The 19,252-nt window shown below is 38.6% G+C and overlaps 1 protein-coding gene across 2 annotated transcripts in view; it reads right to left on the bottom strand.

The window, feature by feature from the left end:
• mrpl23 (mitochondrial ribosomal protein L23) overlaps positions 1-17,652 on the bottom strand; it is a 77,213-nt gene extending 59,561 nt beyond the window's left edge. The window contains exons 1-2 of one of the 2 annotated variants that reach the window (XM_047350246.1): positions 17,502-17,652; positions 15,691-15,813 (exon numbers count right to left, since the gene is read on the bottom strand). In XM_047350246.1, coding sequence (XP_047206202.1) covers positions 15,691-15,813; positions 17,502-17,521 — 143 coding nt within the window. In that variant the 5' untranslated portion in view covers positions 17,522-17,652. Of the gene's footprint in view, positions 1-15,690; positions 15,814-17,097; positions 17,149-17,501 lie in introns of those variants that run through there. The other variant, XM_047350235.1, reaches the window with a different exon arrangement.
• Positions 17,653-19,252: the final 1,600 nt, after the last annotated feature.

Here is a 19,252-nt window from a genome sequence, read left to right as displayed (position 1 = left end):
TTCCATCAATGACATGACCCAAAAACTTCACCGAAGCTCGCATGAGATAACATTTCTTGGGACTCAGCTTGAGGTTATGTTCCCGCAACCGCTGAAAAACAACCTCCAGTCTCTGCAAAGCCTCCTCTTCAGTTGATGCAAAAACAAGCAAGTCATCTAGATAACATAACAGACTGCTAAAGTTCAAATCTCCAAAAATGCTTAACATCATGCGCATGAAGGAGGCTGGACTATTGCAGAGCCCCTGTGGCATCCGGTTGTATTCGTGTAAGCCGAGTGGTGTAGTAAAAGCCGTATATTTTTTGTCCTCTTCGGCCATGGGGATATTGTAAAAGCCGGATGTAAGATCCATTGTGCTAAAATACATATTCCCGCCCAAGGCAGCGAGGCAGTCAGACTGGTGAGGAAGAGGGTGGGCATCTTCGAGGGTTCTGGCATTCAACCACCGGAAATCTGTGCAGATCCTAAGGTTTCCATTCTTTTTCCAAACCATCACCAATGGCGAAGCATACTCACTCACAGATTTTCACATTATACCTTGCTCCTCCAGTCCCGTCAGAACCTGACGCAATTTATGGTAGTGAGCAGGCAGAACTCTCCGATAAGGAAGACGGAATGGACGATCATCTGTGAGTCGGATGCGATGAACAAAACCCTTAGCTTCACCACAGTCCAACTCATGCTTGGAAAATACGTCATTGTAACGCTCCAGCAACTGAACTAGTCTTTCTTTCCCTACATGATCTGTGTGACAGGCGCTTATGTCAAGATCTGCAAGACCATCATTTCGCAGTCTTTGTTCAAGATCTGAAACACTGTCAACCACTGCATGTTTTTCTGAGACAGGCCTTTCAATCTGCAGAGAACCCTGAGGAATCTCAAAATCTTCTACAGCCATACAGGGTGACACATCAGCGAGTTTACAATTCTTCCTGAGGGTAATGGGTTTGCCAGACAGGTTTGTGACCTTCATGGGGACCCATCTGTCAACCCACAGAGGTGTTATAATGCGGCCAACCATGATATTTCGTGGCATGGACTTCGACGTGGTAGGTTCAACTATAATTGTGCTCCCAGGTGACATGGGAGAATTACAGGGTAGCTTACCCCAAACAAGGTGCTCTTGTCTTGCTACAAGTGTAACAGATTGCCTTAGTTTGACAGTGCCGATTTTTTCTGGCAGTTCTCCACCCCTCCAACGCGACGTACTCGCCATCAGATCCAAAAAATGCTCACACTCGGGCGATGCTATCTGATTATTCCCAGAAATAAGACGCCAATAATCATCACTGTTTTTTAGCTGATGCATGAGGAACTTGATCACATTTGTGCCTATTATCAGATCATCTCTTTGACCTGGCACCACAAGTACTGGAACAGAACAACTCTGTCCATATATTTTAAGCTCAACTTCATACATACATTTTGGTTTAGTGAGCTTCCCACCACATCCAACTAAAACCACTTCCTGCGTCAAGGTTTTAGGTTCTGACAAGACATTTTCTCTAAGCATTCTTTCCTCTGCTTCTTCACTAAAGGTGCATGCCATAGAACCTGAGTCCAGCATCCCTTGCATCTGAAACTTATAGTTCACAGTAACCGGGGCATAGAACAGTTCATCATAAGGCTCTACTGTGTGCGTGTTTTGCATAATCACTTTAGCATCAGCTGATGCTACTCCACATGCATTCACATAACATTGTTCAAGCTCACTGTCACAACTGAGGGTTTGTAAATCACTACCCACACATCCCCTCCCCAAATGCGGGTTCAACAGTTTAAATGATGTTGCTCTTCAAATGGAGATGTGGTCTGAGGATTTAGTTTGGGATCATTGTTTGGGCAGTTCCTCTTGATGTGACCAGGTTTGAAACAGGATAAGCACAGCCGATCCTGTTTACAATGTGCCAAAGTTGTGTGCTCTATGGACTGGCAAACCTTACAGGACTTTCTCTGCAACCGACTGGGTGAGGGTTTTCTGAGCACTGCTTGGTTGCTCTGAGTGAGTGTACGGTCAAGCAGGCTAATGAGTCTTTATACAGTTGTCGTCTAACTGAGGAGCGGGGTTAATGCTCACGTCTGCCTGAACTGGAGATGAGAATGGAGAGCTGGATGAAGCGGCCTCCTCAGATGTTTGAACATGAGATGTCAAATGTCTCATCAAACTAGGATGATTTGGTTTAGCAGGCACTCGCTCTTTCATTTCAATCTGATAGCGATCAACATGTTCCTGTATTTCCCTAGCCGTCCACTTGTCTGGTGCTTTAAATCGTAATACTGCAGCAAGAGAAGGATCTGGACAATACTTGACAAACATCATCGTTACCTCTCGGCTGGGATCATCAATGTGTCGCCCTTGTCTGTTCAGAGCTTCTTCAGCTGCATCGATTGCTTTGTTGAGCCGGAGCCAGTACTCAACAGGGTTCTCCCCTACCAGAAGCACAGTGCCATAAAAGTCTGCAAGAGGCATACTTGAACATGTTTCACTGAAATGTTGTCTTAATATGTCAATGATGACTTTTGGGTTCTCCTGAGGCTTTAAAGTTGGGTTGCTGCGGAGTGTAACCTTGACTATGTCCCTAGCTTTGCCCATTAACTTATGTAAGATCTCCTGATGCTGCTCTCTGAGCGGTACACCTCTCTTTCTCCATAAGCTCCTCCCACTCATACACTGACAGCTTGTCTGACACATCTCCTCTAAAACTGGGAGGTTCCTTGACATCAGCTTGCATGACTAACCTTATACCTGCCAGGTTATGTGCGAAGTCATTGGGAGTTTGAGCTGCACCTGAATTCTGAACTTGTGCATCTCTGTCTTCACCTACGTTACTTTCTCCGTTTAGCTGAGCTAATATAACTTGTCCAACTTGCTGTGTTATGTGTGTAATGAGATGGCTTAAAGCTGGATCACCAATGTCTGAAGTGGCCGACAGTTGATCAGTAAGTTTAGGAGAAGAGGTTGGATGGATTAGGTAACCGAGTGGAACTACAGGCTCGTGAACCAACGTTGCCTGAGTTCCCGACAGGAGTATCACAAAGCTCCCTCAAACACCTTCCTCTGCCCAGACCTAGAGCATAATCAGTTGTTGCAGCAACATCTTCTTCTCCAAATCTAGAAGCCATTTTAAAAAAAAACGTATCCCTATATTATAGTGAAATACAAATTCTTAAGTTATCGAACCTAATGGAGCTACACAACAAACAAACAAAAAGTTCAGTGGGAAAACAACCACACAAGAAAAAAAAAGTTTGTTTTTTTCAAAGCTCGTTCAACTCTATCACAGCATTGCTTCAAAACTATCTTCTTTAAGTGAACCTCTTCATGATGATTAGCAGACTCCGGTGACCAAGCTGTTGTTGATCCACGATGAATCCAGGTCACGGCACCAATGTAACCGGCCTTGCTACTGCCAAGTCACACCATTCAAATCACCGATAACACGTTGCGTTGTGTAATGACGACGGCTCAGGAGTTCTGGGTCAGCCTAACTGGTGGCATGTTTATTCTGCACAGAATGGAATCAGACAGTTCAGTAGCACGAAATAAACACCCAGCCGACATCAGTTCACCTTCCTCCATAACAGCCATGAACGGACTGAAGGAGGAAATGACGTCAAGTTACGACCGCATAAAAAAACTAAACTTCCACAAAATTAATACAAAGATTTTGTGTAAGTAATAATCTCAAAATAAAAATTAAAGACAATAAAATTAATAAAATAAAAAAAAATATAAATAAAATAATTAAGTGACGGATTTTTGGTGGAATGAATTGTTCTCTTTCATCCATGCTACATCACCAGCTACTTTCTTGGCAAAGCAACACATGCACAGATGTTAAACTCCTACAGTGGCCTGGACCTTTGTGTGGCCAGGCCTGAGCTCTGTGTTGATGGTATTAACTGGGAATAATGTCATTCTGAAACAAGGAATGGAGGTTTCGTCATCTTATATCTTCCTTGCTTCCAGATGAACTTGACTTGGCACTCGGATGATTCAGAAACCATCATGACTCTTGTGGCTACCATGATTCCTTTTAAGAAAGGCTGCCTGTTTTAGTAAGTTGACTTGGCAAACCACTGGAAGACTTTTTATGTGGCTCCTTGTTTGATACAAGTTTGGTTAAATCTACTTCGAGGCTTTTTATAGTGCTTTTCTGGTTGGTGAATGAAATATAAGAATTCCCTGGGAAACACAGGGAGGAGGACACCCTAACAAATGGAGGTGGTGCAATGCTGCAGATGACAAGCACTTACTGCATTCTGAAAGAATCCCATACCTTCAGGCTCATGTTGCCCATGAAAACTATTTATCAAATTAGTGACAGCCAAACACTGGTAAGTTGACAGATATTAATTTGTTGACATGATTTATAGTCTCAACTGCTCTTAGGTTAGCTAATACTGAAAAATTGTGTAATGGGACAAGTGGAAAATACCATAATATGTGATACATGCCACATACAGGAAAAACGCAATAGCAAAAACTGCCAGTGTACTTTTGGCAAGCCAAGACAACCTTTAAAACTGTTATCTTATAAGAAATAACAAAACTTAAAAAAATAAAGGACAACCTATAAAATATTAAGTTCTTTATTTAAAAAAAAATGTTTACATATCAATGTTTAATCTTTTTATTTATTTATCTCTGAAAAAGTATTAAATGTAGGTTAAAAAAAACTAACCTTGTGTTACTTATTACCAAAAAAATTTGTTTTCTGCTTGAAGAAGAAACATGTACACCCTACCCCCCAATAGTCATACCTCTGTTGGCTGAAATAGCTTCAATTTAATGCTATTTATTGCCATCTACCAGTCTCTGACATCAATTTGGGTAAATATTGCCCTACTCCTTACTTTCAGCTGTGAGATGTTTGAGGAGTTCCCTTAAAGTACAGCACATTTGAAATTACACAAGGTTTTCCATTTTTTAATTCTCAAGCAATTTCTAGGTGGATTTACTGGCCTATTTTAGGTGAATTTCCAGTTGCAGGTTACAGTTCTGCTACAGGAACACATTTTCCTCAAGCACCATCTGACATATGGTGGATTTTTTGATGGTGAGCTAGAAAGTTTGTGCTGTGCAAAGTATGCCTACAAAATGACACTTTCACCTCCATGGTTCAAAGTATGAAGTTAATATCCTGGAATGCTGTATTTGGTTTATCCTAAACATTTCCTCCATTCTGGCGTCTAAATAATTCAATTTTAGACTCATCTGTCCAAAGAACATTATTCCAGAGGTCCTGGTGTTTGTCCACATTCTCTGGCAAACTTCTGTCTTTTCTTAGAACGCAAAGTTTTCACCATGCCAAACTTCCCTGAAGGTTAAATTTGAGCAGTCTCTTTCTGATTGTAACGACATGGACTTTCACATCAAAAGTAGCAAGAGCCTGCTGTCATCCCATGATGACATTTAAGAGTTTTGGTTTTGGAGACTTAGTTTAGCATCTTGCGGTCAGCTTTCAGGATGAGCTTTCTTGGTTGGCCACACCTGGACATGTTGGTTGTTGTTGCAAGTGACCTCCGCTTGTAGAGTATTTTCTTTGCTGTGTAATAACTGATTACATTTTTGAGACCTTTTGAAAACTATTACATGACTCAAAAGCTGCTGCAATATTCTTTCTGAAGGACTCGGACAGCTCGGTCAACCGCCCCCTATGATCACCCTCACTTCAACAGTCAGTAGCACATAAAACTAAATGTCTGAGGTTAAAACAGGACAAACCTTAAAGTCCCTGTGACACGCTTTCCTAAAAATGCAGAAATTGAAAGAAAACATCTTAATATTGAAATTGGGCAATAATTAATATGATTATAGGATTAAAGTCGCGATAAAAGACAATTGTGACACAAAATAAGCATATTTTGATGTTAAATTTTCCAAGTCCAAACTAGCCCGAGGAAGGGGAAGTCTCCGGTCATTTATTGTGTGAGCGTCAATGATAAACCAGGAAGAGGCCAAGTTGCGTTAAAAACAGCGTTAATATAGTAAAACGGTGCATTGCTGGTGGTGGCAGCAATACTACGACAGCAGCCATTAGTCTGCATTATTTTCCTGAAGTGAAGAGGATCAGAGCTGGAAAACCGACGAGGGACAGATGGGCATGTCCCACCAAGCACAGCCAGTTGTGATCGGAGGACTTTTTGGCAAACTGCTTCGAACAAGAAACCTCAATTCCCAAGAGGAATGATGTCAGAGGTCAGGACATCTGACAGGCAACGGAGAATGTTGAAGCAGATGCTATAGCCATGCTGTTCAGTGCATCGGATGTGAAACCATCGCCAAAGCAAAGGTTGTTGTTCCTGTTGCTAAACAGATCAAGGCTGAGCAGGTAAGAACACTTCCTTATTGCAAAAGTACATTTAGATAATGGCAGTTATTATTAATAATTAAAAATCCGAAATTATTATTTTTATAAAAATAAGATAAATTTTATAAATTTAAATTGATGTTTCTCTAAAGATTCCAATATAAAATTTTAAAAAATGACACATCAGGTAGTGTCTTCAGATCTTGAATCATCCATTGTGTCTGCTGCTACTGCTCCATGCTGCTCAGCTTTGCCTCCGGTTGTTTCATTCAGTACCATATTTACTGTAACCCTGGATTTACACTGTCTCTGCTCCGGTCCGGTCTGGTCCACTGCAAAGCCCGGAAGAGCTCCAAGAACAATATGCAGATCGTGCAATAATAGCCAGTGATAAACGCAGTAGCAAGTCCAGAACAACTCATTCTGCATCCAGATATTTTCATGTATTTTATGGTGCAATGGGTGAGTTCCCCGCGTGCACCGAAGCTATGTTTGTAGCTTAATTTTCTGCTTTTAATGTTTAATTGCGCGGTTTATAATACCTTAGTTAACCCAGTAACTGATCTAATGAAAACAACTGCTAATATATACATGTGTATATATAAATATATGTGTGTATTTATTAATATAGCGAGATCTAGTCAGTCTTTAGTGAATTATTTTGAAAATCCGGATGTTGTGCTTGTTCTGTTTCCTGGTGGTGCGTTGTGATTCATGCATACTGACTCCAGCCGTGCATCCGGCAAAAAAAGACTCTGGTTGAATTAGATGGCTGTCCGCACGCCGCAGCACTTGAGCTCTGTCATTTGATGAAAGGTGACTTTTTTTCTCCTGATTCTGCTGTGTTTCTGTGATAGTGACTAAAATATATCTAAAGAAATATCAGATTCTTCGCTGCTGCTGCTGTCGTTGTTGGTGGCCATTGTAGAAGCAGTCAGTTTACGTGCTGGGGTTCCCCTTTGACGTCATAAAAGAACCCGACAAAATCGCAACGGAATAGTCTGAAAGTGCCTTTTTAGTGAAATGTATGACCATTTAGCTTAACAACTGTTCATTTCAGTTGCATGAATTTACTTTTAAAAGCATTTTATCAATGTTTCCTTTCCATAAATGTAACTGGATTTTTTTTTTTTTATTCAATGTCACAGGCACTTTAACTCCTTATTTATTCCTGTCCAAAAGTGGTATTTGTATTTTTTATTTTACTTTCAACTGAAAGTTTTAACAGGGCTTTTCGTCTGTTCTGATATAAGACCCAAAATTTATATTAAATTTGTCCATATATGTAAGAGAAGCACACAGGCTTTCATGGGGTGTCTTAACATTTTAACGTGACTGTATAAACATTAGAGCTACACATGCACAGCACAAGTGCACTTAACAACTTCAAAGTACATGGTGTCAGAGTGGCTTAGCGGTGTAAAAGAAACAGGAGAGTTGTGTTCAGCACAGATGAAAGGCAAAAGAAAGCCGCTCCTCGTTGTTGGTTTACCCTTTGTTAGATAGGGTTGAGATATGCACACTCTCTACTTTAACCTTCCCATCTGTGGAGACAATAGATTTGCAGAAGTTGCTCAACACTAAGTATCAAGATCATAATAGACATTGTTTGGAGGAAAGCCATCAAGGAACCTGAGACTTTAGGGAGAGAAGAGACAGTTGAGAACTTTAGAGTAAAAGAACAGCGTGTGAAGGATTACATTTATTGTTCAGTATTTGGGTCTGATAAGTAGTCAGCAAAACACAAAATATGGGCTCATTAGGAGTGATTTAACTTTCTACATAAAGACAGTTTAGTAAAGCTCATTACACTTATATAAACAGTATGTTGAGGATTTTGATGACCATAATTAAACATATTAGCCTAAACGATGACCTGGTTTCAACAACTAGATTAAGTGGAAGATTTATGGTGGGCGATTGTCATTGTGAGATGCATTGTGTTGAACTAGGCTGGCCTCAAGCCACTGCCAGGTGAAATACAAGAGGTGTGTGTGCATGTGTGTGTGTGTGTGTCTGTGTGTTCCTGCTTGTGTGGCTGAGTAAGGACGATTTTTTGTACTTCACCAGCAAAGTGAAGACCATTTGTTGTAAAGTGAAGACATTTTCATGGCCCTCACTTGGTATTTTGCTAGGGGTTAGGTTTAGGACTAAGGTATGAATTAAGTTTAGGGTGAGTTTAGGGTAAGGTCCCTATAAGTACATGAAAACACTACGTGAGTGGGTGTGTATGCGCGGGTGTAAACCTGGAAATTTGATGATGTTCTAGAGCAGAGAGGAAATATTTACAGAGCACAAAAGGCTTGAGAACAATTATAAAGATGAACAAATGCTTCCCTCCCACAGGCAGAAACAGAATTGAAAGGAAACAAAAACTGCCCAGGTGTTTCAAACAAGAAAGATTGGTTTTAGATATGTAGTATTTAGGAAAGCAGAAAAAAGTAAATACCAGGGTGACACAGGGAAAGGGTAGAAAATAACAATTAGATTTTTTTTTTAAATGCAGTGAAGACACTCAAGTTAAGTTTATTATTCAAATAGGTTAAAAGGTTTTTTTACCTAAGGAAAACTTCACTTTTACAGGAAGAGATCTCCAGCAGCACAAGAGTTAATAAATACAGTATCTCACAAAAGTGATTACACACCTCACATTTTTGCAAAACATGATATCTTCTCATGGGACAACACTGAAGATATCACACTTTGATACAATGTAAAGTAGTCAGTGTACAGCTTGTAAAACTGTGTATATTTGCTGCCTTCTTTTAAAATAACTCCACCCACAGCAATTGATCTCTAAACCACTGGTAACAGAAGTGAGTACACCCCTAAGGGAATATGTCCAAATTGTGCCCAATAGGCTTTCCCTTCCCATTGTCAAATGACTTATTAGTGTTGCAAGGTCTCAGGTGTGAATGCGGAGGAAGTGTGTTTAACTTTGGGTTATCGCTTTCACACTAGTTCAACGTGTCAACTCATGGTAAAGAACTCTCCGAGGGTCTGAAAAAAATAATTGCTACTCTACATAAAGATGGCCTAGGCTATAAGAAGATTCCCAACATGTCAAGCATGTATGGTGGCAACCAGGTGTGGAGTACAAAGCTTGGTACTGGGAGTGTCATGGTTTGGGGCTGCATGAGTGCTGCCAGCTGTAAGAGGCTACAGATCACTAAAGGAACCGTGAAGGCCAACATGTACTGTGATATACTGAAGCAGAGAATGATCCCTTCCCTTCAGAAACGTGGCTGCAGGACAGTTTGCAAACATGATAATGGCCCCCAAAAACACCTCCAACACAATCCCTGCCTTGCTAAAGAAACAGAGGGTAAAGTTACAGGACTGGTCAACCATGTCTCCACACCTAAACCCTATTGAGAATCTGTGGGGCATCCTCAAACGGAGGTGGAGGATCACAAGGTCTCTAACATCCACCATTGCTGGGATGTCGTCATGGGGGAGTGAAAGAGGATTCCAGTGACAAGCTGTAAAGTTATAGTGCACTCCATGCTTGGGGCACATTCTGAACATTTTTACCTAGGGGTGTACTCACTTTTGTTGCCTGCAGTTTAGACATTAAGGGCTGTGTGCCGAGTTATTTTAAGTGGACAGCAAATTTACACTGTCATACAAGCTGTGCACTGACTACTTTACATGGTATCTAAGAGGCATAAGCTGAGTGTTCTCACATGAAAAGATATAATATTTACAGAAATGTGAGGGGTGTACTCACTTTTGTAAGACCCTGTATTTTGCAGCATGGTCTGGTTTGTCTTTGTAACTCTTTAACAGCTTGTCAGATTTATTTGAATGCCAGGAATGTGACCGATGCTGTTATTTCACGCAGCAAACTCGGCAGCCAGAACAATAACACAAATGCTTATGCTTCTGTTGATATTGTCAATACGGCAAATAAAAGTCCAGGTATAAGGCGTTCTGAACTTCAAACAGCATAAAGCTAATTAAAACTGCTACAGTATGCCCAATTGTCATAAAATCCCAACAGTGTGAATGTTGTGTACATTGTGTGCTCAGGCTGTAATTTATCCCTAACAGATAGTATTTAATACAGGAGACATTCAATGTTTGTTGTCAAGAGTGTGATGCAATGATGAAAAATACTCCAACTGGCTGCTACCACCAAATATAAAGATAAAATCGATGCTGAAGGTAAAGAATTATTGCACAATAACCACGATGTACAATTTTCCTACTGTTACATAAATATAAGGTGGCAGCAGTGAACTTTGTATAAATTGGAAAACAATCTGAGATGGTGTTCTTCGTGTCTTCAAAATGGAAACATATTTCTTGATTGTCAACTGTGCTCGACACAAGTTAGCAAAACTCTGTAACCTGATTAGAATATAGTTAGAATTGCTATTTGCTCCAAGTTATGGGTGTGTTATGTTTCTTGTTGTAAGAGCTATGATTTCATTAGGGGAAATGATGATAAAAACGTGATCATGACTTTACTGTAAAATGATTGTGATGTTTCAAATAAAAAACAAAAATAAACAATGTGTCGCACTGAAGCAATGCTTAGTGGAACCACCTTTTCGTTGGTTTCTCGGAGCTTTGGATACGAAGATTAAACTTTTTGCCCATTTTTCTTGCAAAACAGCCCAGGCTCAGTCAGGTTATCCAGAGAGCATCTGTGAACATCAATGTTCAAGTCCTGCATATGGATTTAGGTCTGGACTTTGACTTAGTCATTCTGACACATAATTATACTTTGACTGAAACCATTGCATTGCAACTCTAAATGTATGTTAAGGGTCATTTTGCAATATCCCTCATCACCACACTGGCAGCCTCAAACAGGTGTTCTTCCAATCCTGCCCTGTGTTTAATTAAAGCCATCTTCCCATCTTCCTAGACCTGCTTGATTGTCCTTGCTGCTTAAAAGCATCCCCACAGCATGATGCTGCCACCACCATGTCTAATTATCTATTAATTATCTCATCTGACCAGGGCACCTTCTCTACTTGTTTACGATGTCTTATACAGCACCTTTGGCAAACTGCAAACGACCTTACTTTCGACAGGGGCTTTCTTTTGCCGCTCCATAAAGGCAAAGTATGTGAAGAGCACCTGTTGTCCTGTAAGCAGATTCTCCAACCTAAACTGTGGATCTTTGTAGCTCCCCCAGAGTTCCCCACGGACCTCGTGACTGTTCATGATCAATGCTCTCCTAGCCTGGCCGATCAGTTTAGGTGAACAGTCTTTACAGATCTGCAGCTGTGCCATACTCTTTCCATGCTAATATGATGGATTGAACAGTGTTCTGTAAGATGTTCAAAGCCTGGCATAGTTTTTATAGTCTAACTCTGCTTTAATCACCTCCCTCACTTTAGGCAACTGGTTGCAACTGGTTGTACTGGATTTTATTTAGCCCCATCAGAATAAAAGGAAATACAAATTTACACCCCATGCTTCAGATTTTTGTTTGTAAAACATTTAAGCCATGTATTCTTCTCGTTCCAGTTTTTAAGTTGTGTTGGATTACCAGCTCTTAGCTCTTAAACCTGTGATAAAATACATTGAAGTTTGTGGTTCTAATGTGGCAAAAATGTGTGGACGTTCAAAGGGTATGAATACCACTGTAGCTCCTGGGTGTCATTAAGATAAAGATCACTTCATAATACCAACTTGCTTCATCATGATACCATCATCACTAGCTCTCATTAACAGCTGCTCAGTTCAAGAGTTTACTCACGCTTAGACGCCTACAAGAGCTTTCACTGCCTTCCTGACTCACTCAAAAATAAGCTGGGAGTGGGAGTGATATTTAGTTTGTGTCATTGTCTCTCAACGTGGGACTTCATACTACATGTTTGAATAAATACAGAAAAAAAAAAAAAACATTTTGAGTGCACAATGAGGCCCAGCAGCGTATCAATCAGCTGCATACCTCTCACAGGCATCAAAGACTGCAAAGAAAAATAACATTACACACCCTTTTCAAAACACACATGCACCCTGCACTTACCCACTTTTGTGCATGTGTACACAGAGACACACACCATTCTCACTAGCAGACTCGCCCACACTGACAATAGTGCACGCGCACACACACACACATATACACAATTACATAAGCACCCTAGGAGTTTGGCAGAGAAGAGGCAAAAATCAGAGTGGGAGGCCAAGCACCTGGATGAACAGATTATGGTCTAAACCCCACCAGAGACACATAGATGATCTGCTGCAAACTTCAATTTTTCTCCTTAGCATGGGTTCTTGGCCTCTCTTTGCCTGAGGAGCACTACAAACCTCAGTAACCTTAGCTCACAGACCTACCCAGAAATGTACTCATCTGTACTTGACTGGTAAAGGCATGCATAAGAGTTTAATCACAGAATATGAATTGTTCAAATCCATCAAACTAAGACAGTATATGTATATATGCACTATTATATATAGAGGACTCTTTCACGTGTCTACATAAAAGCACTATAACGCAACCCCAGGAAGTAGTCAAGTGGAATGATATTAAGCATACTCAACTAGACATGACATTAGGGGAATAACCAAAAACATTTTCTTTTCTTTTGCCGGCAGATGTTTTTATTGGCTCCTGTTGGGGATTGATGCTTGACATCTTGCTGTCAACAGCTTCATCTGAACTTCCACTACCTAGCTAAACAAAGAGCTTTGAACATCATCTCATACATCACTCCTCTTGACAGCCTTTAATAATGTCAACACTGAAACTGCTCTGCTCAGATATTTAAGATTTCTACCACATTAGCATAGGTTTAGGACTTGGCTTTGTCTCTATTCTTGAAGTGGCCACGCCATCTTGTGGCCAGAAAACTCAATTTCACATTTTCATTAAAGCAGTGATTTTCAGTTATGGTTGTTCGAACCCATTGCGCTGCATGTTTTAAAAGTTTCCTCACCTAAAGAGATCCAGTTTAAATGGTTCAATAATTAGTAAGATTGTAATTGAATCATTGGAATCAGAAGTACTGGAGCAAGTATGCACCCAAAACATAGGTGTGAAAAAAAGTTACTTTCCTATTCCAAAACCAGTTTGAAATCCAGTTGGAGAACCCATCTGTGTCCAAGTTTCACTTATCTGACCCAAACTAAAACCCCAGATGAAATTTAGTTGGTTAGGATGTTAAAACAAATAACCCAGAACGACCATGGCTCAAGCATATCTTAAACTGGGAGATGCTAGAACAGAAGCTTCACTCTTCACACTGAAGCAAATTTAACATAAAATAAAAATTAAACACCTGCTCCAAAATTTAACAACTTTTGAGCATAACTGAAATTTACAGCCATCTACATGGACAAGCCACAATCCCTGCAGGGAAAATATTATATGGTCAGAGGAGACAAAGGCAGAGCCACAATCTGGCCACAATTATGATAGGAATGTGTTAAGCAAGGTTTTGAAACTTTACCATGACTCGCAGCAACTGTCAAGGATGGTAGTGGCAGCATCTTACAGAGCTTTACTACCAAATCCTCAAATCAACAGTTAGATGGTTGAAACTTGGACCCAACTGAGCATTCCAAGCAGGCAATGATCCGCAAAAAAAAAACAAAAAACGGTTCTTTAAATGGATAAATCGTTAAAAATTTAAACTTCTAGAATGGCTCTGACCTGAATCCTAAAATTTATTGACCACACTTAGGAAACCCACCACTTTAAACAAGCTCTATTTCTGATTAGAAGAGCAGTAAGTGGGCAGCCAGATTTATGGCAAAAACCTCGCTATGGCTATATGTGTGAACGACAAGGTGATCAGCAGGATCACACTAACCTTGATCATTATCAATCAAATGTCACTGAATGACCTCCTTATGCATGTTTGACACAATGCAAGCAACTGTCCACTGAAATCAAGATAAATTGGTCTTGACCAACTCTGGAAAACCGTTTTGTGGCTCAACAACTCCCCCTATAAATCAGACATTCATCGCTTTTCTATAAATGTTCCTTTAAGCTTACTTCAGATGTGTATGTGAAACTCAAGACACTAGTACACACATATAATATCTGCCATACTCACATCACTGGATGTGGTCCACTGACTGTAAAATAAAACATATCAGAATAGCAGATGGCCTCTGTAAAATATACCAACAGTGGGTGGAACTGCTAAACAATTCCATTCTACTCTGCATTTGTGGTTATTTTACAGTTATTGGTATATTTTTAACTGATTATTACATCACTAACAGTGTAGCTGATGTCAGCCTGAGAAAATAAGATTCTCAGCACAGTCAGCATTTTCTGTATGATAAGAAGTTGAACCCCCCCATCTCAAAACAGCATGTCATTTGGCATAAACATTCATGTCAAGGAAGCATCTGATATTGTATTAAAACCATCAGGGAATGGAAGAATCTGAAAATACTGATATACAATCTTTGTTAAGTCAAGACTGCACCACAAACAACTGACAAACACCCCTAGATGCTTTCAAAAAAGTTGAACAGAGCTATTATTAATCCACTTATTAAAACCAACTGGCCAAAATCCAGTTTAACTTGTCAGAGGTGGAAATCTGCCTGGTCATATGTCACAATTTCCTAATTTAATGAAAAATTATAGTGGACCAGCGACAATTTGACTGTTCTTGCTTAAAAAACAAATAATATGATAAATGGAAATAGTTCTCAAACGCAGGCGACTTCATGGATTTCATTTCCTCTCTTTCATAATTAAAAAAACTGTTGTAAGTAGGTTAATTGGTAACTCTAAATTGCCCTTAAGTGTATGAATGAGTGTGTGAATGGTTGTATGTGTGTTGCCCTGCGATGGACTGGCGACCTGTCCAGGGTGAACCCTGCCTCTCGCCCATAGACTGCTGGAGATAGGCACCAGCTTCCCCGCGACCCACTATGGAATAAGCAGTAGAAAATGACTGACTGACTGACTGACTTGTAAGTAAGATAGTTTTAATATATAGGCTTTATTTTTTTCCAGAACTAGCATCCTTTCTTTGTTTTTTGAACCAAACAAAAATGTTTGGCATATAACGTAGGACATATAATAAATACATTTAGGTATTAAAGCATTAATCATGTTTTACATCAATAAGGTCATGATACACAGACCCAAAACCTGATTAAAATGTGTAACATTTAATCAGATTTTGGCAGATCTCTGCTATTCCAAGAAAGACACTAAGAACCATCTCATTTGAATTCATTGCAACCTCCAAAAAAACATAATTAAAAAGATTTGGACACATTTGCAGAATTACTCACTGTGATTATTAGTTATTTGGAAACTGAGTAAAACACTTTGGCAGCTCTAAATTTGCATTTTGTACTGAACAGTCTGTATAATGGTACACCACTGTTCAAAAAACATTCAAGACAATAAGCCAGTACATTAGAAGGAAAGTCTTACTCCATTGGGACACGAAACTGGACAGTGTCAGGAGGTTGCTCTTTTCCCGGCCTCACCAGAGTCAGAAACCAGTTGGGTCTGAAGATCCTTAGCTGGGGGTTCCCCAACTGGTAGAGAGGGTATCTGAGAGGGGACAAGAAGATTGGCTCTTAATAACTGAAATATTCTCAAATGTCAAAAAGAGAACTATGTACAACTTTCCCTTTTTATTTTGGACTGATAATAAATAAAGATAAATTATTTACAAATCATTTATGTTAGATAGTCCAAAACCAAACCTCAATGTGATCACTTTGACTTGTTTTACACAATTTAAACAATTCATGGTTAAACTACTCAGTGGTAGTTTTATGCTTCACTGTGTTTAGAAAAATTATTGCTCATCTGTTTGTTGGTGGGTAGAAAATGCAAAGCCAGCTTAATTCTAAGTTTTGGTACCCAGAAATCTGTGCAGTGATAGAATACTAATACCTGGGAATAACCAGATCCACAACTCAAATGTAACCACCAGATAAAGAATATTTCAAAAACCTTTAAGCAATATGATCTTTGTTCATATTGTTGACAATATGGGCACCCCTTCTTTAACAAAACAAACTGGTTCTTTTACTGAATCCAGCTCCTAAAATAATGGTTAAGAGGCAAATTCATTGGCACCCTTTTCAGGGACTGCAAAAATATAAGTGATTGAGTTTAGGAAGCTTTATTGATCTTTGATTTTTAAACTAAATCCTCAGATGTTTCATGAAAATCAGCACCAGAACTACTCTGGTTTCATTCAAAGAGAGGATGGCTACAGAGATGCTATCCTGTTCTGGTGATCAAAACTGTAAAATATCCCACAGCAGAACCACATTTGGACAGTCTTCATTCTCCATTAAAGGACGTCCAATTGACAGTGCCATGGCCTTTGAAGCAAAACTTCAAAATTAAACAAAATTATGGTATACCTATTCTTAATATTTTTGTCAGTTTCTCTAATTAGGTCAACCTTTTCCGGTTTGAAGAAATACAGGGCATTACTAATTTCTTCAGGCAGGAATGGGTGAAGCAAAAATAAACACATTTAGCTGTTTTCTTTGCCTAAAATAATGTAATAAAAATATAACAGTAATGATTATCATTTAACATTTCTATAACCTATGACAGCAGTTTCTCAGTTTTTAAATATCTATTACTTATTTATCGTTATAATTTCCCCCCAAAAAAGTTACAATGGCATAAACTAAATGATGGGGCTGACATTAACATTTTTATTGCATTTAAAAATAATGAATGAAGATTAAGTCAAATATTGCAGATTTTTTCTGCGAACCCCATTTTCTTAACACATATTCCTACAAGGGTCTTTAAAATCTGCAGGACCTAACTTAAAACAATAACTAAAATAGTAGAGAAAATACATATCTTTCCCACGCATAAAACCGGACACAGCTGAAGGCCTTCATTATCACGACGACCCGGGTGTCATAGTAACCTACTGGTAACTGTCGCGCGACTCAAGCTGCGTGTTAACGGCAGGCTGTTTTTAGCCTAGCTCGCTAATGCTAACTACATTATATCTGCGTATACGTTATGTAGATTTACAGTTAAAAGTGAACAATTAAAACAGGTTTATTTTCTGTAACACAGACTCAAGTAATGGGTGCTCCAAAGCAACATTAGGACATGCAAAACAAGGACCGTGTCTCTGTTAGATGCCAACCTTAGCTAGGTGTGATTTGATAGGTCACCAAACTCAAAATAAAGGTGATTACGATGATGCGATGGGGTGTTAGATTAATCGTTTGAAATAAACATATATTACTTACAACAATCTTGTCACTGGCATCACTGTAACGGTACGTTCGGACACATAAGATTCTATCAACTCTGTTTTGTAGTTTTTCAAGGTTGTAGACTGCTACACGTGAAAGGAAGTACTTCCGGGTTAGCAGTGCCTCTTAGTGGAATTCCGGCTACTTTTCGGGGATCCGACTCATATGGCTCAACTGAAAAAAAGCGCCTTCTCTCTGTTCCCAAACTGCGAAAGCCAAAAGTGACATATATGTTAAAGTAAAGAAATAAATATTAATCTTTGCCATAATTTAATATACTAGAGCAAATACTTTAAATAAATGTATGTTAAAATGTGTACATAAAAAATAAAATTAGTCATTGAAAATTCAGTTCAATACAAGTTTAAATCATGTCAAACTATTTAAATATTTATTCAAATATTTAATAGTTCCCGTGTTCACAGTTCCATGAAAGGATTTAAACTGTGGCTCCTGAAACAAACCCTTAAGTCTCACTGGTAACCCTGCACAATAAGTAAACTTCAGACAAATTACCAATATTAGTCCTGTACAATGACTCACCATCTATACCTTTATAGGACAAAAGTGTCTTAGTTTTTATAAATTAAAAAAAGAATCAATAAATGCTTAAACTAGCAAATATACTTTTTAAATAAATAAATATATATATATAAATATATATATAATTAACCACGTAAGCATGTTAATAATATGTTTTCAATCCTAAAAAAAAACAATTATTTTACTATATTATTGATGAGTATATCATCACATTAATACATTAATGATTTATTTTACAAGCTTTAATCATCAGAGTCAGTGTTTGGGGACAATGCTGCTAAAGTTAAAGGTGATATCAGTGTGCTTGTTGTGCTGTTTAACCAATCAGGTGTTAGGATCTAGTTGAAGTTTACGGTGCACTGCAGCACAAGAACAACGACATAATTAAATAAACACTGAGATTATTGTATATGCCTTTAAGATATGCCTAAAACAGACTTTATTGATGGTGTCATTCTAACATTTAATTATGTATTTCATAAATGATTGACTTGGATTTTTGTATTGATAGAATGTATTACTTCCAATTTTATTTTAATTATAACTTAAACATTATGATTTGTTGGTTGTATTTTTCATTACTGGAATCTGGACCCTTTAGCTCTCAACACTAGGGGGAAACATATGAAGAACGTCTATACTATTGATTTCTTACTTATTTATTTACTTAATTTTAAAAACACATAAGTTTTTTTTTATAAAACTGCAAAAAATAAAATGACATAAAACAAAAGCCAAAGTACAACAAATGACTACATGCCAGTGTTTGCACCATTGTGTTTATTACGCTGCAGCTCATTCTATTTTTTAACATAATTGTGTGGTCGTGATTTTTCTTTTAGTAGAAATCCCTGTACCTCTACACTTGATTACTGGGACAGCATCATTATGGTCAATAAAAGCTTTCAGTAACTGATTAAGCGGTGCTGCTGCTATTTCTACATAAGACATGCATGCAAAAGGAAAATAAATTTACACCGGAGTTGGCTTATATTGTTTTCGTAACTAGTAAATGAATCGACATAACAAACAAGAGTAAAGCAACACAATTGCCCTTCAAGTAAAGTTCAGAGATATGTCTGGTAAGAATATATAACCCTTCAGAAGTGGTTTTAATAACATAAAATTCACCAAAGTAACATTGGAAGGAAAAGAAGCTGCTTATTAATTTTCTAATGAAAAACATCCAGTCAGAAGCACAA

This window comes from Girardinichthys multiradiatus, chromosome 2 (genome assembly GCF_021462225.1).
Source record: "Girardinichthys multiradiatus isolate DD_20200921_A chromosome 2, DD_fGirMul_XY1, whole genome shotgun sequence".
NCBI classification, from domain to species: Eukaryota; Metazoa; Chordata; class Actinopteri; order Cyprinodontiformes; family Goodeidae; genus Girardinichthys; species Girardinichthys multiradiatus.
The sequence above is the reverse complement of the archived record's forward strand: the minus strand, read 5'-3'. Positions and strand labels throughout refer to the sequence as shown.